Source organism: Phaenicophaeus curvirostris, chromosome Z (genome assembly GCF_032191515.1).
Source record: "Phaenicophaeus curvirostris isolate KB17595 chromosome Z, BPBGC_Pcur_1.0, whole genome shotgun sequence".
NCBI lineage: Eukaryota > Metazoa > Chordata > Aves > Cuculiformes > Cuculidae > Phaenicophaeus > Phaenicophaeus curvirostris.
The window spans coordinates 43,110,850-43,136,878 of record NC_091431.1 but is presented as its reverse complement, the minus strand read 5'-3'; the positions used below and the strand labels follow the sequence as shown (position 1 = coordinate 43,136,878).

Here is a 26,029-nt window from a genome sequence, read left to right as displayed (position 1 = left end):
GTGTGAGCTGCAGTTCTATGGATGGGGCTATTGACATCCCAAGGTTCACATTAAAAAGTTTTTTCAGCACTGTGACAGGTGTATGCAGCAACAGCTGGTCCCAAGGAGCAACAGGGCTCTTCCAGTACCGCTATCTACATGGCCAGCATGCACTTTGTTATCAGAGTTTCAGCAACTACCTCAGATAGAAAACTCCACTTTTTTTAAGAGGAGGAAGGGCTGATGGTGATGATGATGATGACAATAAATATAATGAAGCCTGGAGAAGAGAAGGCTCAAATGAGACCTTATAATGCTCTTCCAGTATCTGAAAGGGACTACAAGAAAGTTGGGGAGGGACTGTTTAGAGAGGCTTGTAGTCATAGGACTAGGGGAATGGGTGTAAATTTGAGAGAGGCAGGTTTAGACTAGATGTAAGGAGGAATTTTTTCATGGTGAGGCCCTGGCACAGGCTGCCCAGGAAAGGTGTGGCTGCCCCATCCCTGGAGGTGTTCAAGGGCAGGCTGGATGGGGCCTTGCGCAGCCTGGTCTGGTGGGAGGTGTCCTTGCCCATGGCAGGCGGGTTGGAATTATATGATCTTTAAGGTCCCTTCCAACCCAAACTATTCTATGATTCTATGAATTTGGCTGCCTGCAATAAACCCGTTTGACTGTGGAAAGAATGTTGTCACTGTACATATGGTCCTGCCCCTGTTAGAGTCACAGAATAGTTTGGGTTGGAAGGGACCTTAAAGACCATCTAGAGACTACTTTCTTCTCTCCCTTTTCTCTTTTCCCCTTTCCTTTCTCTTCTTTCCACACCCCCACCCCCCCCCACGCCACCCCCCGCGCCCCAGCCCTCCAGCTGGTGCGCACTCCCAGCCGCGCGGGGGCGCCCCGGCGCCGAGGTGCTGCTGCGCCTCTTCTCCAGGCACTACGGTAGGAGGGCCGCGCCGCGCTCCTTCCACCTGCCAGCGGGGCTTTAAAGTTGCAGCCGGCCCGAACGCGCGATGACTCGCGCCGCGGTGCCCGGCGCGGGCGGCGGCCGTCGGGGCGCAGCGCGGCCCCTCTCCGCTTAGAGGAAGCCGCTTTTTCGTCTTTCCACCCGGCGGCAAAGGGCAGCGGGGCGGGGGCGGGGGGGGGGGGGGTCGTTCGCCCGGGACATCCCCATGTCCGCCGCCGCGCCGCGGGTCCCCGCACGGCCCGGCAGCGCCCGGGCGGCCGCGGGCGGTGGATCCCGCCATGGAGCCCGGCGCCCCGCCGGATCTCCGCGACGTCGAGCAGAAGCTGGGGCGCAAGGTGCCCGAGAGCCTGGCGCGGCCGCTGCGCGGGGAGGAGCCGCCGGCGCGCCCCGCAGCGCCCCGCCGCCGCCGACCCGCGCCGGCGCGGCTGGAGGCGAAGCTGCACGTCCTGCGGCAGGAGATGGTGAGCGGCGGGGGCGCGCGGGGCGCGGGGGGCCGCGCGGAGACTTTCTGTCGCCTTATGCCCCGCGGCCGGCTCGCTGGAAGCGGTGAACAGCGCTGTACGCACGAAGGAAACAGCGCACTAGTCGCTCTCTGCTGAAACTCCGTTTTCTGCGTCGCACCTGTTTCCTAAAACCTAGGGACAGGGGACAGGACAAGAGGGAATGGCCACAAGCTCCGACAGAGGACGTTCAGGCTGGACATTAGGAAAAAGTTTTTCACAGAAAGGGTCACTGGGCACTGGAACAGGCTGCCCAGGGAGGTGGTTGAGTCACCTTCGCTGGAGGTGTTTAAGGCACAGGTGGACGAGGTGCTGAGGGACATGGTTTAGTGTTTGATAGGAATGGTTGGACTTGATGATCCGGTGGGTCTCTTCCAACCTGCTTATTCTATGATTCTGTTATTCTGTGATTCTGTGATTTTGGGGATGAAAATTTGGCGTGGCATTCGATGACTCAGTTTCTGGACATTGGTCTTTACAGACTTGTTTAGTTCCAAACAAACTGTGCAGAAGACCCTCAGTAAATTTTGAACAAACAACTATTTATACTTTGGCTGACAAAGGGTTTTCTTGCCAATGGTTTGTTACGGGACTGTGCCGTGTCCAGTTGAAACTTGGAAATAGGATAGAATCGTAAAAGCATAGAATGGTTTGGGTTGGAAGGGGCCTCAAAGCTCACCCAGTTACAACCACCCTGCCATTGGCAGGGACGTGTCCAGGTAGACCTGGCTGGCCACGGCCCCATCCAGCCTGCCCTTGAACACCTCCAGGGATGGGACAGCCACCAATTCCCTGGGTAGCCTGTTCTAGTGCCTCACCACTCTCATGGTGAAGAAATTCTTCCTAATGCCTAGCCTAAATCTGCCCCTCTCCAATTTATACCCATTCCCCCTAGTCCTATCACTACAAGCCTTTGTGAACAGTCCCTCCCCAGCTTTCTTGGTTTTCTTACATGTTTACTGTCATAGTGCAGATGCTTTTCCTACTTTTTATGTCACCATCTAAATTAATTTATTTTCTGATGATGCTATAAAGCTGGCTTCATTTTTTCTTAAAAGTAGACAAAAAAACCCAATCTTTTAAGCAAGTGAGCTAGCAATTAGTAAACACTCAGTAGACCTGATTATGACATTGCAGAGTACTTCAGATGTGCAAGCATAGTTGGCTTCCATTTTTGTTAGAGTGTAAATGTTATGTGAGGTCCCAAAACACTCCTTTTGGTAGCAGTTCTTTCAGACTCGTAGAATGACCTGCAGGTAGCCTATAATGTAAAACTGTTAGGAATGTCGAACTGTAAAGGAAACAAAGAAGGTATCTGGAGTTCTTGGCATGACTGTTTAGGTGTGTCATGACAGTTAGGCCTGTTAAGGTGCAAGGGGAAACAAGTGCCTTGCCCTAATTACCTTTTCCTTTTGACTTTGTTCACCTACTTGACCCTTGTAAGTTTCTTGTCACAGTCTTCAATTTCCCTCTTCTTGCTGTCACCCATTTTCCTTCTTTTGTCTCCTTATCCTCAGCATGAAAATGTTTAGTCCCAACATCCTTGACCTCTCCTGCTCTGTGTCACTTCAAGGACTGACTTTCACATCTGAAATAATTGTACATGCTGAATAAGGGGAACTCTGTTATGCACCTCTTCCTGTTAAACCACATACTGCCCATTAAACCGCCTAATTAATCTGTTAGTGGAAGATGAGGTATTGCTATTCTGTCTACATCTTTTATGTTCTCGGATGTCTTTTGTAATCCAGACCCTGAAAGTGAACTGTCTTCCTGGGGTTTTCCTCTGTCCTTAAGGTTTATTCACCTTCTTAATTTGTCAATTTCCTCTCTGCATTTTTATTTGTGACATTGTACAGATCTGGTCAACTTAAGAACAGTATCAGTCAAAAATCACAGTTTCTTTCTGTGTTTCTGTCTTATTTTTTCTGCATATTGTTCCCAAAACAAATCCAAAACTACTATCTGGCTTCTTATCTCACATCTCTTTTTAGCATATTACTCTTTGGCTTCATTGTCTTGAACATGTAGAAAAGTATTTTATAGCCACTGAAGTAGTAGACATGCAAAAAATGGAAAATACTAGAAGTTTAGAAAAACAAGTATCATCCATCGCGCTATCTCTTTCTAGTTGTGCTATGATAGCAGCTTCTGCCATAGCAGCCCTCTCATTGAACTTTGGATAGGCACATCTATGCTTTTTTTTTGCTTACTTGCTTCAGGCTTGAGACAAACTTTTTGTAAGCATTTACAAAACAAGGTTATTCAGGCTCTTCTAATCACACGTAATGAAACTTGACACTGGTCACTGTCTGACACCTTGATCTTTGATGCTGACCTGTAGTGTCTCATTATCGTCTTGTATTCTTGTTTTTATTAATGAAGATATTTTGGACTGATGTGGCTGTTTGTGGTTTGGTTGTTTTTTGGTTTTTTTTCTTAGCTTGGTTTCATACAAATTGTGCAATTATGCAGCTCAAATTTTTGTCCTTTCCCAAAGCTATTTTTTGCCACAATGACTATGCCTGTGCTGACAAATTAAATCTAAATCTAAATCTGACAAACAAAGCAATTTCATGTATACTGCATTAGTATTTTTTGACTTATTGATGTGTTTAAGTCCTGGTCATCCCAAAGCTCTTGACTGTGCTAAGGATGTGTTTTACAGTTAACTATGTTTTCTTGTCACTTGCCAACTCATAGCTACTGTACTGTGTTCCCCTGACATCCTATTGCTTGAGTCTTGACAGTAAAGAACAAGGATAGAATACCTGAACCTGCTTATAATGTCTGGAAGTAGACACCAAGCCTTAGCTTAGGCAGTACGTAATTCTTCCAGTGACCAGAAAGAATTCAAATATACAGGCATGAAAGTAGGTGGAAGTTTTTATTCATTAAAACTTGAGGGCCATTCCTTTGCTGTCAGTGCACACTTTGTCACTCTAAGGAAATTGATCTTATGTTCTTCTGTCAATCTTGTCTTTAAGAAGCCAGTGCTTATCTTGCTTCAGAATAAGGTAGTGATATCTATGGGACTGGATACTGCTGAGAAGGTGATATATGGTGGAAGCTTTGAGGACTCTTTCACAGAGTTGCCACATCCTCGGACTGGAAAAGCATAAATAAAGTGGTGAAAGTGGTTACCTCTCCTATGTCATCCACTGCAGGAGAATGTTAAGAGACAAGCATATTATCTTGTCAATAGTTGACTTAGAAATGCTAGTTTTGACTGTGAGTTTAAGCGCCTGATAGATCAGTGATGTGTGTGGCAAATAAATGTATGCTGGCTAAAGGCCTCAAGGCTTGCATCTTGCTTCCTCAGTTCCTTTTACTGTTCCCAGTGTACAGTACTTCTCCCCTCAAGCCTGATTTTGTTGGAAGTCACTGGAGTTGCACACAAAGCACCACAGAGTATTTTTCCTGAAATACAGACCTGCTTGGCCAGGCCGCCTTCCCTTTCTCTAACTTCAGTTTTCCCCACCAAGGCCATGATGGAGACTGTATTGGATCGTGAAAACCTTTGAGGCCTAAGGCCATCAAGTAACGGTAGAAGCAAGATGTAATTGCCAGTACAGGTGAAAATGCTGTCCTCTGGTCAGCCTAGGATGTGATAAGTCCCTTCTACCTGCTGATGTGCGCTTAATTTAGTATGTCACAGCGTTAACGTTAAACTCTTTTCTCCTGTGGTATTTTTAGGTGGAATCTTCCGTTGAAGGTTAATGATAAGCTTTATAGCTCCAGCCCTGTAATATGCTCCTGAGGTCACTGTTCAATACATATGACTTCAACAGCTACACACTGCAGTAAATAATCAATGAGGTTCATTATGAAGCCCGAAATGAGACTGCTTCAAAAGCTTCATGTCTCCTTCACAGGTTCTGGGGTTACTCAAAAGGAGATTTTTCCTTACATGTGAACAAAGAAAGTGTAGGGGCTTTTTTTTTTTTTTTTAATCCATTTCCATTCAGAAGTTTCCTAAATATGCTTTTCATTGCCTCTTTGAAAGCTAAAAAAGTTAAGTGGAGTACAGTCTGCATTGCAAGCAATAAAAAAAAGTAGCATGCTTTGCATAAAAATTATGTCAGACAGAAAAGGTAAAGTGTGTCTGTGAAGTGAGGGATAAATGGCAGTGCTCTGACTTCTAGATGAGATTCTTTCCAGCGAATGCTGTTGAAGATCAAACACTGTTAGTGAGTTTGATTGCAGCGGTTTTTAGAGTGGAAAGATGGAGAAATGGAAATAACCCTCTTGCCAAGAAGCTGAGCGTGTCAGATTTAGGCTAAAGCTATTTGAGATAGAGACATGTTCCTGTGATCTCTCATAAGCTGAATTTCTTCTCCCTTTGCTCTCCTAGTCCCATTTTAGTATAACTATTTTTAAAAGGCTAATTAACATGGAGCTTTGACAAAATTAAATGGATCTAAAAGTACTTGTTACGGTTTGGAATTACGGCAAGTATGACTATTGCAATACCAGAATACCAGTCCTTCTCTTATTCTTTTTTCTTTCTTTCTTTCTTTTTTTTTTTTTGCACGTCCTTAACATGTAAATGAAGGTGCTGGTTGGAAGACAGAGATGATGTATCTCTATTCTACAAGCTCTTAAGAGTTTAAACATCTTCAGATTTGCTTAGATTTATTAGATCCACAGTTGTTGGGGGTCTACCTTTATAAGCTTTTTTAAAGGACCATTTAAAAAGGTCAACAACTGTGACTTGAAATATTCCTTTAAGACATACTGTAGGTACAGGCTTCTATATTCACTGTTTTGTATGATGACGACAGCTGATTGATTTGAATTGCAGCCAAGATTTGTTTCACTCTATCTAGTCAACAGTACAAAGCTGTGTATCAGATGCTGGTTATCTATTAGATTAATTCATTTTTTTCTGAAAAACTTAATTGAAGATAAAATCTTAAATAAAAAAAATCACTTGTGGCTAAGCCTCAAGCCTGTGTAGGAGGGTTTGATTAACCTTGATTTCTTAGTGAGCAGTTACTCACTGAATCCCTAAAGGCTCTTCCTAGAAGTAAAAATAAGGCATACAGAAATATGCATGAATTCACTTCCCGGAGTCCTACTGAAGTTCACTGAAAAATCTGATAATCTTGGATCTAGCTAATGAGTTCTTTCCTTCATACCCTCCAGTTTGCTTGATGTGGTAGAGGAGTTTGTAATTTTCATATGTAATGCAGGTTGGGCAGTTACATCGGGATACTTGGGTTAAAAGAGGTTTTTTTAGATTGAGAAGATCTGGGGAAAGCAAGACTATCCCTTTGTTGCTGAAGGATTCAATCCCCAGAAAGTACAGGAAAATGTGTGCTTGCATCATCAGCTACTGCTTGACCAAGAGCCTATGAAAAATTGCTCATACCTTATTTAGCAGCAGTTCCCCACACAGTCTGTAATTTTCTGTATAGGTATTTTTATAAATTCTTACTGAAACACAGGTAACAGGCAGTGCTTGAAACTTTAGCAGGGTTTTTGTGAATGCAAAACTTCTGTACTGGAGATATATAGGAAAATGATGAGTTTGTAAGCTGTGGTAACTCAGAAATAGCTTGACCAAATATTTCTTTAAAATAAATGCAAAAAAAAAAAGGCTTTTTGCAGTCTTGTCAGAAAGCTGTTACAGAACAATGGAATAGATCCTCCTAGAAGCTATGCCAAGGCACATGGAAGACAGGGAAGTGATTAGTGGCAGCTGGCATGGCATCACCAAGGGCAAGTCCTGTATGATGAACCTAATGCCTTTCTGTGATGGGGTGACTGCAGCACTGGACATGGAAAAAGCAATGGATGTGTTCTCTCTGGATTTCTGTAAAGCCTTTGACTCAGTCCCCCACAACATCATTCTATCTAAGTTCGAAAGATACCTGTTTGCTGGGTGGACTGTTCAGTGGATAAGATGTTGGATGGATGGTCATATTCAGAGAGCAGTGGTCAACAGCTCAATGTCCAGATGGAGATCTGTGACAAGTGGTGTCCCTCAGGGGACCAGTGCTGTTTAATATCTTCATCCATGATATAGACAGCAAGATTGAGTGCATACTCAGCAAGTTTGTAGATGACACCAAGCTGTGTGATGCAGTTGTCACCCAGAAGGATAGGATGTCATCCAGATAGACCTGGACAAGCAGAAGGAATGGGTTTCTGTGAGCCTCATTAGGTTCAACAAGACCAAGTACGTGGTGCTACAGTGGATGGGGGCAGTCCGTGGTTTCAACACAGGAGGGGGGATGATGTAGAGTAGCCTTGCAGAGAAGGACTTTGAGTGCTGATTGAGAAGCTCAATATGAGGTGGCAATGTGCACTTGGGCTGCATCAAAAGAAGCGTGTACAGCTGGTCAAGGGAGATGATTCTCCCTCTCTATTCCTCTCTTGTGAGAACGCATCTGGAGTATTGTGTCCAGTTTTGGAATCCTCAACATAGGAAGGATATGGAACTGTTGGAGCAGGCCCAGAGGAGGGCTACAAGTATGACCAGAGAGCTAGAGCACCTCCCGTATGGGAGCAGTCTGAGAGAGTTGGAGTTCTTCACCCTGGAGAAGTCTCAAAGGAGACCTTATAGTGACCTTCTAGTACCTGAAGTGGGTGCACAAGAAAGCTGGGAGTGGACATTTTACAAAGGCTTGTGGTGGTAGGACTAGGGCAATGGGTGTAAACTGGAGAGAGGCAGATTGAGACTAGACATAAGGTGTGATTTCTTCACCATGAGAGCGGTGAGGCACTGGAACAGGCTGCTCGGGGAAGCTGTGGGTGCCCCGTCCCTGGAAATATTCAAGGCCAGGTTGGATGGGGCCTTGGGCAGCCTGATCTAGTGGGAGGTGTCCCTGCCCATGGCAAGGGTGTTGGAACTAGATGACCTTTAAGGTCGCTTCCAACCCAAACTATTCTGTGGTTCTATGATTTACACTGCTGAAAAAAAAAAAAATCCCGTTTATTGCAGCCGTGAAAACCAGCTAAAGGAGGCAGGAGAAACTTGGAATTTGGACTAAAGTTGGGGATATCCATGAGCAGGCAGTTCAGGAGAGCAAGGTTATAACTTTTGGCCAATTAGTTTAGTAAATGCTTTGGGTGCAGGGGGAGGCGTGTTTGCAAACAAAATGAAATCTCATATGACTTACATATGCCCCGTTTTCATATTTGGAAAGCCTGGATGTATTTTTGTCTCTTAAGAGGTTCTGTCTTGCTATCCTCTGGCCTTGTATGTGCTGTAGTAATTTTCAAGTACAGTTTTGAAATAGTGTCTTTATTAGACAACTTCAGTTAATGCCAAAATGGAATTATAGTAGTAAGAATTTTAAGCCTGTGAATCTTGGTCTTTTCAGCCACTTCAGAAAAATATTACTGTTTTTGTGTCAAACAGGATAAGTTATTCAAGGACTGGAGAAGGACTGGAGAGAGAACCAGATAGGAATGACTACTATAGAGTTTGAGGAAGAGATTGACATCTTTGTTCTGAAAAGTACGATTGCGGTAAAAGCCAAGGAAGAGATTAATTATTAAAAAAAAATCATGTTTCTTTAATGTAAAAGATAAAACGTTTTTGCACATCTGTGCTTTGCAGTTAAGAGTATGACTGTGAGGGGCTCTGCCTTTATTATATGCATAGATACAAACCAGATCTAGCTGGGAAACATTCTGTGCCTGCACTCACCATAATACTGCTGACTGCGAACCACCAAGTTTTACCCCAAAGGTAAGTTGCTTTCTGAGCCTGACTTTACTCGGTACCATGATGAATAGAGAATACTGTGTTCAGTTCTGGGCCTCTCACCACAAGAAGGGTGTTGAGGCTCTGGAGCGAGTCCAGAGAAGAGCAACAAAGCTGGTGAAGGGGCTGGAGAACAGGCCTTATGAGGAACGGCTGAGGGAGCTGGGGTTGTTTAGCTTGGAGAAGAGGAGGCTGAGGGGAGACCTCATTGCTCTCTACAACTACGGAAAAGGAAGTTGCAGAGAGGAGGGTGCTGGCCTCTTCTCCCAAGTGACAGGGGGCTGGACGAGAGGGAATGGCCTCAAACTCTGCCAGGGGAGGTTTAGGCTGAACATTAGGAAAAATTTTTTTCGTGGGAAGGGTCATTGGGCACCAGCAGAGGCTGCCCAGGGAGGTGGTTGAGTCACCTTCCCTGGAGGTGTTTAAGGCACAGGTGGACGAGGTGCTAAGGGGCATGGTTTAGTGTTTGATAGGAATGGTTGGACTTGATGATCCAGTGGGTCTCTTCCAACCTGCTTATTCTATGATTCTATGAGTCTATGATTCTATGTGAGTATACAAATGACGTTGGTATCTCTAGAGTCAAGTATGCTCTTATCTGGAGTCAATGAGATGATATTTGTCAATGAGATGATATTGTAAAACACCCGTAGGAGACAGGAGTCTGACTAGGAAAGTTAATTCAGTAGTTGTTGAGTTCTCAGCTATGTAGTGGCTTCTGTCAAATTAAAACTTTGTTAAGGATTGTGTCTGCAACATGTCTACTCTGGTTGGTAACCACTGTTGGAGTATGTGGTTTGGGGAAAGATTTTTACTATACTTATTGAAGTAATCTTCCTTCTTTTTCACAGCTTCTAACATGCTTTCTCTTTATCATCAGTCTTACAGGCTAGTTGTTAGTGGATGACTTTGTCTCTAGCGAGATTGGTGTTGTCTAAAATGACCAGTGGGGCTGGTAGGTACATCCTGAGACATTCTCTTCAACGGGGTCTGACAAACTGTTCAGCCATGTACCTGAGCATCTTGAAGTTTACAGACTTCAAGAGATGCTCGATTGCATCAGGGGAGTGTTCATGATAACCACCTGGAAGGAACCTTACTCTGGAGGGTGACCAAAATATATCGAGAGTCTGAAGGTCATCTTTTATTACATTTATTTATTATATTATCTACTTTGGCAGGTAGAAACTACACAGCTTAAGTTTTTTCAAATCTAGACACGTAGTTTGATGGGCAGTTATTTCAGAAATATGCTGTGCTGTGTTTCAGCAGTAAGTCCCTCTAGCTGCCTACCTGTGGATGAGTGTGTGGAATAAAATGTGTCTGAGGATTCCCTGCTAAAAGTTGCTCCAAAGAAGGTTTCCCTCCCTCCATAAGAAGACGTAAGGAGAAGACACTAGGGAGTATGTATATCATGTTAGATTAACCTACTCTCTTTTGTCAGAACATCCAGCATCTCCCAGAGCTTCTGTAAACATGGAGAAGAGCAACAGTGGCACAGCTATGCAACTCTGGTCTCTCAGCAGTCTAATCCTTCTCCTCCCTCCCCACCAACTTAATACCTATATTTTGTTCAGGGAATAGTAGGCCACATTTGTTAATTAACAGGAAACGCAAATTAGCTAAGCTGCTAGGAGAAGTTATCTGAATGTTTCATTTGCTGTGCTGTAAAATAAACTCCATGCACTACAGTATGGCCCTGTTGGGTGCAGTGCTATACAAAGTGAAAGCATTTTGTGCCTGTAAAGCAATACTGAATTGCTATTTAACTACTGGAAGTTTCAGATTTTAAAAACATTTTACTGGCTTAATTTGCAATTTTGTTCACTCTTGTTACACACCAGCTGCATTCAGGACTAAAATGCTTCCAGGAGAGTCATTTTACTGCATGGCTGCTTTGGCAATGAATCCTACCTCCCTCTAGATACAGCAGGAAGCACACATCCAAGAATTATAACCTAACAGATGTGTGGTCTTAAGCTCCCACATTTTTACCCCAAGGTAGAAAGAAAGGCAGAATAGCTCGGTTGCTTTGTATTTTTCTTTGTTATTTTTTTTTCCTGTCTTCCTGTGGAATTTCCAGCAGTTAAAGCAAATATTCTATTTCAAATGGCTACAGTGCTTTTTATAACTCAAATGTACACTTATGAGACATAGGAAACATTGGACACCACTTTCTTAATACTGAGTGTTTGCTGAAAAGATTTAATTTACAATGCTTCAGATTCTAACCTCGGCCCCTCCAATCAACACTACCTCCCAGCTTAGTGTCGTCCACAAACAGCATTCTGCTTGAGAAACTATCAGCCATTGAACTGGACAGGCAAACACTCTCCTGGGTGGAAAACTGGTTGGATGGCCGGGCCCAGAGAGTGGTGGTAAATGGAGTTAACTCCAGCTGGAGGCCAGTTACAAGTGGGGTTCCCCAGGGCTCAGTGCTGGGTCCAGACCTGTTCAATGTCTTTACCAATGACCTGGATGAAGGCATCGAGTGCACCCTTAGCAAGTTTGCAGATGACACTAAGCTGGGTGGAAGTGTCGATCTGCTGGAGGGTAGGGAGGCTCTGCAAAGGGATGTGAACAGACTGGACTGCTGGGCAGAGTCCAGTGGCACGACGTTTAACAAGGCCAAGTGCTGGGTCCTGCACTTGGGGCACAACAACCCTGTGCAGTGCTACAGACTGAGAAGTCTGGCTGGAAAGCTGCCTGGAGGAGAAAGACCTGGGGGTGCTGATTGACAGCAACTGAACATGAGCCAGCAGTGTGCCCAGGTGGCCCAGAAGGCCAATGGCATCTTGGCTTGGATCAGAAACAGCGTGGCCAGCAGGTCCAGGGAGGTTATTCTCCCTCTGTACTCGGCACTGGTGAGACCACACCTTGAATACTGTGTTCAGTTCTGGGCCCCTCACCACAAGAAGGGTGTTGAGGCTCTGGAGCGAGTCCAGAGAAGAGCAACCAAGCTGGTGAAGGGGCTGGAGAACAGGCCTTATGAGGAACAGCTGAGGGAGCTAGGGTTGTTTAGCCTGGAGAAGAGGAGGCTGAGGGGAGACCTCATTGCTCTCTACAACTACGGAAAAGGAAGTTGCAGAGAGGAGGGTGCTGGCCTCTTCTCCCAAGTGACAGGGGGCTGGACGAGAGGGAATGGCCTCAAACTCTGCCAGGGAAGGTTTAGGCTGAACATTAGGAAAAATTTTTTTCGTGGGAAGGGTCATTGGGCACCAGCAGAGGCTGCCCAGGGAGGTGGTTGAGTCACCTTCTCTGGAGGTGTTTAAGGGACGGGTGATAGAGGGGCTGAGGGGCATGGTTAGTATTTGATAGGAATGGTTGGACTGATGATCCGGTGGGTCTCTTCCAACCTAGTGATTCTATGAACTTGCTAAGGGTGCACGGAATTCCCTCATCCAGGTCATTGTTAAACAGGGCTGGACCCAGCACTGAGCCCTGGGGAACCCCACTTGTAACTTTGTCATGGAAGGCAATCAGGTTAGTTTGGCAAGACGTGCCTTTCATAAACCCGTGTTGACTGGGCCTGATCGCCCAATTCTCTTTCATGGGCTTCATGATAGCCCTCAAGATCACCTGTTCCATGACTTTCCCTGGCACTGAGGTCAGACTGACAGGCCTGGAGTTCCCTGGATCCTCCCTGCGACCCTTCTTGTAGATGGGCACAACATCCCCAAGCCTCCAGTCCAGTGGAGCTTCCCCAGTCAGCCAGGACTGCTGGAAGATGATGGAAAGGGGTTTGACAAGCACATCCTCCAGTTCCTTCAATGCTCTTGAGTGAATCCCGTCTGGCCCCATAGACTTGTGGGTGTCTAGCTGGGCAAGCAAGTCTCTAACCATCTCCTCTTAGATCATGGGAGCCTCATTCTGCTCCTCTAACTCCTGGGTTTGTACACAGAGGGAACAACTTTCTTTACAATTAAAGACTGAGGCAAAGAAGACATTAAGTACCTCAGCCTTGTCCTCATCCCCTGTCACTGTTGTTCTATTTGCATCCAGTACTGAATATTCTCCATAGTCCTCCTTTTATTGTTAATATATTTGTAGAAAGATTTTTTGTTATCTTGCACAGACTTCGCCAATTTGATTTCTAGTTGGGCCTTAGCCCTCCTGATTTTTTCTCTGGATGATCTCACTTCCTCCTTGTCCACCCAAGATGGCTATCCCTTCTTCCAAAGCTCATAGACAATCCTCTTCTTCTTTATGTCCCTCAAGTTCTCCCTGCTCAACCAAGCTGTTTTTTTCCCCTGCTGGCTCATTTTCTGGCAGATGGGAACAGCTTGCTCCTGAGCTGCAGTAAATCTTCAGTAAATAGGACAGGAGGTTGTCATTTGTAAAGATTTGGTTGTTAGATTAAAATTATGCTTTTAAATAGGACCTACCCCATCTCCAGGGTCACAGAATTATCATAAACAGAATCCCATTTTGAACTCTGTGGAGATAGATTCAGTGAAATATTTGAATTATTTTTCATCTTACATGTTGCTCTGGTGGTATTGTGATAGCAGGCTTGAATTTCTAGAAAGGTCAGTCTTCTTTCCAGTAGTAATATTGTCGTGTTTCAGCTCTGACTTAATGAAACAAGTGAGAGTGTTTTGTTGATTTTTTTTTTTTTTTTACTTTTAAAGTTAATAATGAGATGAGGATCAGTATTGTCTCAGTAAAAGCAACATTTTCAGACTTCGGATATACCTGTAAGCAAAACCCAGTATTGTTTCACTTGTATTTTAGTTTTGTGCTTTTAGGAATGCTTACAGGGTGCCATTTTTGAAACTAATTAATTCTAAAGGGGTGAGCAGGTCTGAAGTGCTTGCTAACCAAGCCTGATTCAGAAATGAACAGATATTTTTTCTGGGTTTTGCACTTTATTTTTAAGAACATGTTTCGGTCAAGATAAAATCCAGTGAGGGGAAAAAAACCCACCAAACTAGCTATGCTATTGACCTCTAGTGCTGTCTCATATTGGTGGGGAAGACACTTAATAGTCTTGTATTGTGGCTGGGGTCCAAAACTGTTACAATGATGCTGTGATCGTCCATCTGCTGTAACACTTCCTGACACCCACAGCCAATTGTTACTGCTGCATATTGACCTGAATGTTAGCTGTGGTATTATCTTCTCTGCCAACATATCTGGTTCCATAGTATAGATTCTTCTGGACATTTTCACCTCTGTCTTAGTAGATGCATTTCTAAGGTCAGATGCTGCCTTTACAACAGCGGTATGAGCTCTTTGGAAATATTCAGCAGAAATTTCCTCTAGCAGTCAAGGATTTTTGCTCTTCTCATACCCCTGCATTTCCTCACTACTTCCTTTCATGTGCATTCTACTGAGCTTTAAAATAATCAGGAGCTTTCTTTTATGTTAATTCATCCTTCTGAGGCTGGATGTTTCTCCCTCTGCATTCTGTAGCACTTCCATGTTTAAGTAACTGATTTAGCATTTTACTTGAGTAGGAGGTGAGAACGTTGGGGCTTAATTAAATTAACTTTTTTTTCCTTGCTACTTGCTTTCTGACATATAGTATGTTTCTGTCTGCTAATCATCATCATATGAAGTTTGTAGTTTTAAGTTATTTCTTTTTCACAGTTAAATAAATAGATGGCAAAAAAACCTGAAATGAACAGGCAAAAAAAAAAAAAATTTCCCCGAGAATTTAGTGTTACACCCAATTATATAAGATATCTCAAATGGGAATGCTAGAAAAAACCCATGGATTCACAGAATGGTTTGGGTTGGAAGGGACCTTAAACATCATCTAGTTCCAACACCACTGCCATGGGCAGGAACACGTCCCACTAGACCAGGCTGCCCGGGGCCCCATCCAGCCTGCCCTTGAACACCTCCAGGGATGGGGCAGCCACACCTTTCCTGGGCAGCCTGTTCCGGTGCCTCACCACTCTCACCATGAAAAAATTCCTCCTTATATCTAGTCTAAATCTGCCCCTCTCCAATTTATACCCATTCCCCATAGTCCTATGACTACAAGCCTCCTTAAACAGTCCCTCCCCAATTTTCTTGTAGTCCCTTTTACTGTAAGGTCACTATAAGGTCTCGTTTGAGCCTTCTCTTCTCCAGGCTTCATTATATTCATTGTCATTATCATCATCACTATCAGCCCTTCCTCCTTTTTAAAAAAGTGGAGTTTTTCTTCCTATGTGACTATGAACATCTTGTTAACACCTCCAGGGATGGGACAGCCACACCTTTCCTGGGCAACCTGTTCCAGTGCCTCACCACTCTCATCTTTCTTTATATCTGGTCTAAATCTACCCCTCTCCAATTTATACACATTGCTCCTTGTCCTATCACTACAAGTCTTTGTAATAAGTCCCTCCCCAGCTTTCTTGTAGGCCTCCTTCAAGTACTGGGAGGTCACTATAAGATCTCCTCAGACCCTTCTCTTCTCCAGGCTGAGCAAGCCCAATTCTGTCAGCCTGTTCTCATATGGGAGGTGCTCCAGCCCTCTGATCATCTTTGTGCCCATTCCAAGAGTTCCATATCCTTCTTATGCTGAGGGTTCTGAAACTGGACACAGTACTCCAGATGAGGTCTCACAAGAGAGGAATAGATGGGCAGAATCCCTTGACCTGCTGGCCATACTTCTTTTGACGCAGCACGTGATACAGTTGGCCTTCTGGGCTGCGAGCGCACATTGCCAGCTCATGTTGAGCTCCTCATCAACCAGCAACACTAAGTTCCACTCTGCAGGGCCGTTCTCAATCACACCATCCTCCATCCTGTATTGAAATTGGTGATTGCCCCTACCCAGGTGTAGGACCTTGCACTTGGCCGTGTTAAACTTCATGAGGTTCTCACATGTACCCTATTGAGTGAATTGTTCATACAAATAATTGAGATTTTACTAGGTATTAATGCAAGTGGCAGGCCTCACACAAGTACCCCACAGAAAAGGATCATTCACATTTCAGGGAGGTGGAAACCTTGAGATCCACTTTTCTTGTTATAGACATAATGTCATTAAACAATCGCACAGCTTGGTGGTGTGTATTTTCATGTAAAATCTCAAAGCAATCCGTATGTATAAAATGAACATATTAAACCAGGGTGTTGTAAGAGAAATGTAAATTACCAATACTGTAGTTTCCTATACCAGGTGATATCCATACTATCATAAAATTTTGTTTATAAATTTGCAAGAAATATCCTTGAAATTTCTTCATTAAATCATTTGCACTAATTGCTTGTGAGCTAACTTGTTCCTTTGTGAAGTTGTCCTGCTGCCTGATTATTCTTGTGGTTGATCTACCTATATCTCTGTTGACTGAAATTTAATTTACCTTAATCAGACACACATGGCATAATGATGAACATTGGAGTACGTGCCTCAGTTCACTGTGAGTCTCGTCTCTGACGGAGTTTGTTCACCCCCTCCATTGTTTCTGCATATGAAGAAATTGAGGAGATGAGAGAGCTCACATACAGTGTCCAGTTGATTGGGTTACTTTAATTACTGTAGTACCTCAGTTGATCCAAGCTAGTTGACCTTGCAGTGGAGTGGATGTTGAGCATTCCCACAGGCCAAACAAGGACAGTAGTAGATCTGTGTTCTTTTGATCTATGACATGAAAACTCCTTGGCTTTTTGACAAGTGTTGCTGAAGATTGCATTCAAATTCAGAAGTCAATCTATGCATTCTGATTTTTCATCTTGATCCTGAAATGCCATTATCCAAAGTGCTTTAATTATATGAAGAAATCAATGCAAACATCCTGAACCCTGAAGTGGAAATTTTGAGGTGGGCAAGATATTTAAAGTCATAAACATGCACATGTACTAATTAAAGTAGAACAGAGCTCATGAACAGCCTTTAATCATCCTGGGTTAAAAGGAGACATTAAGGAGGAGGCATTTGTCCCTTATCTGTTATTTGTGGTTTTATTTTAGATGTGTTAAATGGAAAAAAATATTTCTGTTACTCACTAGTTTTGAGAAGCTATTATAATATCCTTCTGAGCTTGCTAACCTTTAAGTGGCATGCTTCGTGCTTTATGATGATTCCTCAATATACAAAGCCTGTATGTGTGACCACACTCACCCCTGTTGTAAACCTTTTAGCTCAGTGACTTTAATTAAATAATGCTTGCATTGACGTATTCTGAATTCTGAACTTTGATTAGGCTGCTTATGGTAGGTTTTTTTAGCTTGTTGTGTATATTCTGTCACTGAATTGGTTGATGAGTTTTTATTGATGAGCTTCATATCCTTTTATATGTTTCATAAGTTTCTATCTTATTATGAGTGAAATAATTTAACATTAACCACAGATGCTTATTTTATTTTACACTCAACTTTCTCCTTGGAAATTAGTTTTATTAGCTGCTTTAAAAATAGTTACCCAGTGTTTGTAATAGCAAAATAACACTAGGAGAAAGTGGGATAAAGTTCGCTTTTGTAATGCAAGTGACTTTTCCGAATTCAAAACAAATTATTATTTGGATATTTATTGTTAGATTTTTAATTTTTTTTGTTGTTACACCTCAACAAATTAATGGGATTCATTATTTCATGGGAAAATGAGGTAATATGCCTTTTAAAAAAAAAGAGAGGTAGGCATACCTGGATTACCAGAAAGCTGTTTATCCTACCTCACATGAGAAAATAGAAGAAACTGAATGACAAAGTGGAAAGCTGTCCCTTGCACACCCTAGAAAAACAAAACCAGCAGTAGCATAAGTACTTCTCAACAGTAGTGGACGCACACACCTGTTTGTCATGGAAAGATTCTACTGGTTTGAAATACTGTTTGTATCGAGGGGTGATGGAAATGGATATGGCAGTGCTTAACAACAGTTGGAATTGGCTCCAGTGCTCATTTTATGTAGCCTCTTCATGTGTAAATTCTCTTCTGCAAGACTGTTGTGCAACTTCTGAGGGGCTTTCAGTGGGGTACTGTATTTTGCTACTGTTGACATCCAACTTCCATTTATTGTGGAATATCTGTCCAAAATTTTACTGCTTTAGAAACACAGATTCCAAGTAGCCAACCCTATGTCAGTATTTGTGTTGTGCTTAAGACCCTATGTAGAGCAGAACTTCTGAGCCAAGTGATTTAAATAACTTCTGAATCCACTAACTTGTAAGTTTAAGATTTTGTGTTGTAGTGACTTATTTCATGGCACTCTAGCTAAAAGGTTTGTCTTAGAAGAAATACCGCATTATTCAGGCTCACTCATTTCCTTTCCTTTTAATAGTGGTCTCTTTACAGCACACACTGTAAAGGTGTTGAGGAAAAAATAAAACTATTCTAAATAAACTTAGGAGTATCCTTTCCTCAGACTACATTTTCTAGTCAACATTAATATCTCTGCAGAATTCCTGTAGTTAAAAGAAGTAACAGCAGCATGCATTCCCAGGAATCAAAAAGAAAGTAATCTGCAAAAAGGAACTAGAGCTGCAGACAGCTTTGATAAATTATAATGATACTAAAGGAACAGTATGTTTAGCTTTTCATTTTTGGAGGAGAAGGACCCACTGTGTTTGGAGCTGACTGGAAGCTATGTCTGTAGGACGCAACAGGAAAATGTAAGTCCATTCTACCCATGGTGTGAATGCCAGTGTGGCTTTGATCCATAAGCAAAGTGACCAGACGAGGGACAGCTAATGCACTGTTTTGGGTGAGTGCCAGGTAGTGATGTTTGTCTTTGTTAACAGCCCTGGTCATTAAAAATTTTACTCTAAAACCAAGAATCTATTCAAGTCCCTCTTGAAAAACTTTGTGTATATAAAAATAACATGAATATTTGTATATTTCTGTGTATACATAAATGTACACAGATGTCCATATGCTTGTATATATATAAATTCTGTTGAATAAATTATGATATGGAAGATAATAAGCAAAGCTAGTTGTGTAACGAAGAAATATCTTGTTAGAACAACCAGCATGAGAGGGAGGGAGACACAAACGGGTGTTTAGGCCAGTTATCCCTTTCAGACTAAAGGTCTGGTTGTGTCTGAAGACTAATCTGCTCTGTCCACCTATGCTACAAGGCTGCATTGAAAGATGCTCACTATCACTTTGATTTCATTATTTTTTCTTACCATGACTAGCTGCTTAATGTTAAAAACTTTCACGATCCTTCCTAGGGATCTGCACTATTATGATTATACAAACTAAGCAATAAGATACAAAAGCTAGCCTTTAACGACAATTTCTTTCTTGCTCTCTTGACACAATTTGTTTCCTCTGTGCACCGTAAATTTGTGCTGAGTACTGATAGATACTTGCACACACTTTCCCTGTAGTGATGCTGTGCACTACCTTTAAAAGCAGCTGTAGAAACTTTTCTGAAATAACTGTTAGCTGTGCTACGCTCTGTTTAGATTATTTCTGAAATGCAACCGTTACTGTGCATAACAAATGGAGCTATCAAACGTGATGAGATTTTATTGTGCCTGGTATCTTTTGTTGAACTGTCTTGTAACTAACTTCTTTACTCCAGCAGTTACCTGGGTTGCAGCTACGAGTCTGAACTAAGGTGATTGTGTGTAGGCTAAAGCAGGTAAAAGGCAAGAAATGTAGTGACATTTTTGTGTTATCAAGCAGATGATGAAGTAAACCATGTTAAGGAAAGATGACACTTAGTGGACTACTTTTAAATGTTTGCTTTAGAAAACACATACTCTTGATGTGGGAGACTTGGAATGAAATAGTGGCTTGTAAGAAGAGGACTCAGGTACGCAGGAATGCAAAGAATTACTCCCAGTAATTCTGTTCCACAGAAATGCAGAAGCTGTGGACGTGTAGAGCAAAAAAATTATTTCCTGCACACTGAACCTGAAATATATGAGATATCTACTTTATCTAAAAGCAGCTGTCACTAGAGGCATATTGGTGCTGTCTCTGTTAAACGTTTCCTTAGTCAGCCTTTTGGGAAATTTGCTGTCTCCAAGCCTGCTTATGTTCAACTAGTTGCTGAAGTCTGTAGTTGCACTTCAGAAGTCAGGTAATTTGCTGCTTTCATGACAGCCTGGTTGCTGAGCAAATGGTTTGTAGTGATATATGTGTAGGAGTAGAGTAACTGGCATGAGCAGGAGGGCTACAAAACAGTCACTTTTTAGAACATAGACAGTATGTTCTTTTTTAATCACAGATAAAGAACACAGCACCATATTGTCTGCTATGAAACATCCCAGACAGAGCCAGTACAATATTCTGTGGGATCTAGCAGAATAAAAATACATTACAATAATACAATAACTTTTTGAACAACTGTAGCAGGTCAGTGTAATTTAGGATATTGAGAAGATGACACTTGAGTATGGAAAGAACCATGTACTCTTGGTGCTAAATTTCTGTGTAGTAATTGTGGTATTGGTGATTAGCACAGAATGTCTGTTGTCTGCTGTAACAGATCTTATTTGTTTTCCTGTTTCTGAATTGAGTGAAGACGTTCAGTTTTTCTGTATACTTTATTTCCTTTTCTGAATTAATAGTTTGAAAGTTAATATGTTAGTGCCTTAAGGGAGAAAAGTATGCATTATATGTGCACATAGTTAACATTATGGCACATACATTTTTGTACAGTAGCACACTCAAATTATATACAAAGGAAAGTATACTTGGTTAGTAAAATAAAAGGATGTAAGAATATGTGATAAAATACAATACAAATTACATGCTAGATAAGGTATCCTTGTGCGTTAACCTGAAATTACTGGTGTGTTTTTTTCCGGTGGTTTTAAGTATGTACGCTCTATGTTGGCACTGTGGCAAAAGTTCATCTAGGCAGAGGTCTTACTCTGGATGTGACTTGACTTGAAGTGTCTGTAGTGATGTCAAACATTTAGTTGTGCTGAGGGGCTGCTGGAAAGGGCTGGAGAGTTTATTAGGTCACAAACTAGCATTGTCTTCTCACTGTATGAGTGGAAGTAGTTTCTTGCTCTCCAGACTTGATACGATGGTCAAACCTAGAATCATCTTCAGTTTGTCAGACTACCTTTTCAGTACTTTTGCTTGTTTCATGTGATGAATAGGAAATCAAACAGATTTTTTTTTTTTGCCAACGCTTGTGATGTTTCAGATGAAAGGAAAGCAACAACCGCTCCTTGACTGCTCCTTGAATACTGTTTCAGTTCTGGGCCCCGCACCACAAGAAGGATGTTGAGGCTCTGGAGCGAGTCCAGAGAAGAGCAACGAAGCTGGTGAAGGGGCTGGAGGACAGGTCTTACGAGGAGCGCCTGAGAGAGCTGGGGTTGTTTAGCCTGGAGAAGAGGAGGCTGAGGGGAGACCTCATTGCTCTCTATAACTACCTGAAAGGAGTTGGAAAGAGGAGGGTGCTGGCCTCTTCTCCCAAGTGACGAGGGTCAGGACAAGAGAGAATGGCCTCAAGCTCCGCCAGGGGAGATTTAGGCTGGACATTAGGAAAAAAAATTTCACAGAAAGGGTCATTGGGCACTGGAACAGGCTGCCCAGGGAGGTGGTTGAGTCACCTTCTCTGGAGGTGTTTAAGGCACAGGTGGATGAGGTGCTAAGGGGCATGGTTTAGTGTTTGATAGGAATGGTTGGACTCGATGATCTGGTGGGTCTCATCAACCTGCTTATTCTATGATTCTATGATTCTATGATTCTATGATTCTATGAACCATTAAAACCTTAGACCTTATGTGTCATTCATTGTGGAAATTTGAGTAAAACAGTAGCTTATAAAGTTTGTTAAGGAGAGCATGAAGTTAGTTAACTTAAATATATCTGTGAAATGCAGCTCTGTAATATTCCACTGTGCTTTAGCATTAACACTTCTCTGTGTGTGCATCAACCAGCACAACTAAAATGGAAAGTAGGACTTTCTGCTTAATGCGTTGGGGCTTTTTTTTAGATATTTTTTTCAAATTGTTGCTTTTATTTTAATCTGTAGTAAGTGGTTGACTGTGAACTCATCATCTTCTTGTAGTGTGCGTTTAAATAATTCGATATTTAGTTTCAGCAAGTTCAGTATTTCAACCCTCAGATACTTGTACAGCAACTTGCAACATAAACTGAAATGTAGTGTTGATAAAAGTTAAAATTCTACAAGCCTTTTTCCAAATTATGCTCATCTGAAGACTTTAGGTTACCCCAGTGACCATAATAAAGATAATCTGGGTGAATGCCTAGCTGCCTGGATTTGCTGAGCAGCTTAGAGTAATTGTAAATGGGAATGGGTTTGTGTCTTGCTTTTCTGAATAATGAAAAGATATACTCGAGTTGTCACAGCAGCTATGTTTCTCATCTAAATAACATTGTACTAGCATGTAGACAAGCCTTGTTGTTGACTAACATTCCTATTAGTAGACTGCTTATGTAACCTGATCAGGTTCCCACTTGAATTTCATCGAAAGCATTAATATAGTAATACTTTCTTCTTGTTGTTTTACTAACTATTTAAATAGATTTGTCCTAGATGTGAAAAGTGGACGTTTTGGTGTGGGGCTTTTTAACTCATTCTTTGCCTCCAGCCTGCTATGGGAGTTGGATCTTGAAGAAAATGAGTAATTTTTTTAATCACTTTTGACTTGTAGGTTAATCTCCGAGCCACTGATGTGAAGCTTATGCGCCAGCTACTCATCATCAATGAAAGTATTGAATCAATCAAGTGGATGATAGAAGAGAAGGCCGTTGCCAGCAGAGGTAGCAGTCTGAGTGGCAGCTTGTGCAGCCTGCTGGAAAGTCAGGAGACATCCCTTCATGGCAGCTGTAGCAGTTTACAAGACTGTAGTGATGGACTGGATGGAATATCAGTGGGGAGTTACTTGGACACCTTAGTGGATGATGTCCCTGGTCACCAAAGCCCTTCAGATACAGACCAGTTCAGTGATTCTTCTAATATGGAGGACTCACAGCCTCTGCATAAGCATCCCAAAATTAATTCTGATGAGTACTACTGTTTTGGTTAATGAAAACAGGTTCCAGTGGGACACGAACACATTTATACTTACCCTTTTTCTTTTCTGTCACTTTATTTCGTATGTAAAATCCCCAGGCTTCTCTAGGAAGGAAAGCATAATATGATATTTTTGATTCCACTTCATAACTTTTTTGTTGCTTCTAATATGTTTTTTCCTTGGTGGGTTGGGCATTCCTGTTCCTCACTTTTCTTTTTCGTAATTTATTGTTCCAATTTTTCTTTTTTGGTTTGTTTTAATATTTTAAAATGCTGTATTTACAGGTTTTTAGAAGTGGTAAAGGAAAAGCTTTATCTTAAAAATGAGACTTCAGGGAATGAGAGCAATAATTTTGTATTTGTTGGCAATAAAATATCTTCTTTTAAATATATATTGTGGTAAATTTTCTTAACTACCAGGTTGGACCTTTCCACTGTTCTTATTGAGCCTTAAATCTGAAATTTGAAAATATGTCTACAAAACAATTTTCCTTTTGAAAGTAATTATATTAGATTTCATTAAGCTGTCTTCACTTGGAATATAAGGTATCATGAACTTTTCTGTATGGGATTTCTTTCTTCGAATGTTCTCATCATTGTGTAATAACGATTTCAAATTCTGGGCTTCATTGGTGTCTTCCAGTGATGCATTCCAATACTGAAAGCTCTACATAAGAGTATATCCCATTTTTGTGCTTCATACCTTTCATTTTCATTGAACATGCTGTTTTATAGGCACAATCTATATAAAAGTGAAAGAAGCATCCCACATTAAAAATATCCAATTCTAATAGTTTGGATACTGAGTGAAAATCCCTCACAGAGTTATTTTAAAAATGCAATTTAAAGTCTGGACAATTTTTACCTTGAAATTCTGTGGGACTCAGAGGGCATTGGTGAAACATTTTGCAGAAGGCAATGCAATAGAAGGCGTATCCTCGTTTGGTTTTGTTTGCACATCTTCAGCCTTAACAAGTTTACCTCATTTTTACCAAACAGTGTAACTAAAAGGAAGTGTTGCCCTGCTGGCTTTTTGCTTCCTGTTTCACCAATAAAAGTTTGCTTTAACCTTTTTGTGCCTACTGGTAAAATTGAGAGTTATGGCTAGTCATTCATATTGATAGCATCTGAGAAGAAAAACAGAAACACACTGTTGCCTGGAAAGTCTTTTACATTGAGATTCTCCTTGCCCATGCTTTTGTGGAGTAGTTTAGGGGGCAGATTCTACTTTTGCTAGTTTCAGAATTGTAAAGAAACAAGATTTTATCCTTCTACGGTAAAGAAAAAAAAATAAGTTGAACTTGGCACTTGAACATCTTAATTGTGAAATCATAGAATCACGAGATTGGAAAAGACATTTGAGATTGTCAAGCCCAACCCTACCTGTCCACTACTAAGTCATATCCCTAAGCACTTTATCTACCCGTCTTTTAAATACATCCAGGGATGGATGTAAAGATACTGAACAGAACTGGATCCAGCACTAAGCACTAGGGAACACGTATTTCCAGCTTGCAGGAGTGAAAGAGATCTTGATACTTATATGTCATCTAAGAATGTCCTGTCTTGCCATTTCTATATCCCTACTACCAGTAAACCATAAAGATCTCTCACTGAAGAAGCTTATGCTTGACTACTATAATACAGGCTCCCTATTTAAATTATCTTTTATGCATTCTGAAGGAATAAAGCTGTATGCAGCAGTTGATGTATGTTGATTTGGTTCATTTTGAGATAAATCCTGACTCATCATTTGAGATGAGTCCAACAAGGTGCTGCTCTTCTAAGCCATATTTCCATGACTTCTTCAGCATCAAATGGGAAGGTGAATACTCAAAAACTGGAAAGTGGCAGTTTTTTCTCTGTGGTTAGTCCCATTATTTCTCAATATAGTAGATGTCTATGTGCCTCAAAATTAAAAAACAAGATACACATGTTTTTCTTTGGACATCATGATTTATTCAAATAGATTGTGGGTGGAGAAATAGGTGATTACCAAGAATGAGGCTTCTCAGTTCAATTTCTGAGATCAACCAGGGTATTTTAGATAGCGTGAATAAAAAGAGTGGCATACCCACAAATGACAATGCAATGCCAACCCAACATTTCTAGGTTTTTTGATTCCTTCCTCAGCTTATGAATGCTCGACATAGTTTGAAGAAAAAATCTTGGGAAAAAAATATTTCTTTGTGTACCATTAAATAGAACATCAACTGCTTGTTCAAAATAGGTTTTATTACTTTAAATTATTTGAATCTAGGGAATACTAACTCCATGATGTAAAACTGTGTCTCCCTCGGAAGTTTCTCTACCTTTACTATGTGGCATGGAAGTTAATCAGGCTATGGGATATGTAATATATAATATGAATGTGCAATATATAAAGCGTTTTCTTCTCCAGCTGAGATTTCAGGCAGTAGGCCAAGACACACATCTTTTTTTTTTCTACTGTTAAGGACATTCACAAATATTCTTAACATACCTCCTCAAATACTGCCTAAAGTTATGCTGAAATAACTTCAAGGGAAAAATAGGCTGTAGCTGTCACCCACCCACTCATAGTTGCAATACTGGATCAAAAGTAATTACATCAGTGATAGATTTATCATATTATGATTTTAAAGGTTCACTTAAATGGGAATCAAAGTGGGCAGAAAAAAAAAAAAAAACAAACAACTACCACAACTGGAGAAGTAAAAACTGTACGTGATTGGAAGCTTTTATTCCTATATGTCTCTTGACTGGAAGTGGAGAAAGAGTACAAATGACAAAACAGAGATGCCAGAAAACTATTAGAAGGAAACAAGAATTTCCAGGTGTTGTGTGTCTCAAGTCCAGGAGCATAAGCATATCTGTTTTTTATTTTTGAAGCCTAAAAACTTCATAGCTTTAGATTTGACTTAGATTTCTTAATTGCGTTAATAGGACTTTATAACCAAAAGAAATAGACCATAAAATTTTAGTGTCCTAAAATGAATCC

At 41.5% G+C, this 26,029-nt stretch overlaps 1 protein-coding gene across 1 annotated transcript; it reads left to right on the top strand.

The window, feature by feature from the left end:
* The first annotated feature begins 1,221 nt into the window (after positions 1-1,221).
* Positions 1,222-24,026, top strand: LURAP1L (leucine rich adaptor protein 1 like). The gene is made up of 2 exons (XM_069880002.1): positions 1,222-1,404; positions 22,688-24,026. The coding sequence occupies exons 1-2, from the start codon at positions 1,222-1,224 to the stop codon at positions 23,060-23,062; spliced, it is 558 nt and encodes a 185-aa protein (XP_069736103.1). The 3' UTR covers positions 23,063-24,026.
* The last annotated feature ends 2,003 nt before the right edge of the window (positions 24,027-26,029 follow it).

Excerpts from the sequence above, each read along its gene's own strand:
- LURAP1L (XM_069880002.1), top strand. The coding sequence starts at position 1,222 with ATGGAGCCCGGCGCCCCGCCGGATCTCCGCGACGTCGAGCAGAAGCTG. Across the intron at positions 1,405-22,687 it reads ACGTCCTGCGGCAGGAGATG|GTTAATCTCCGAGCCACTGA; the intron begins GTGAGCGGCGGG and ends TTTGACTTGTAG.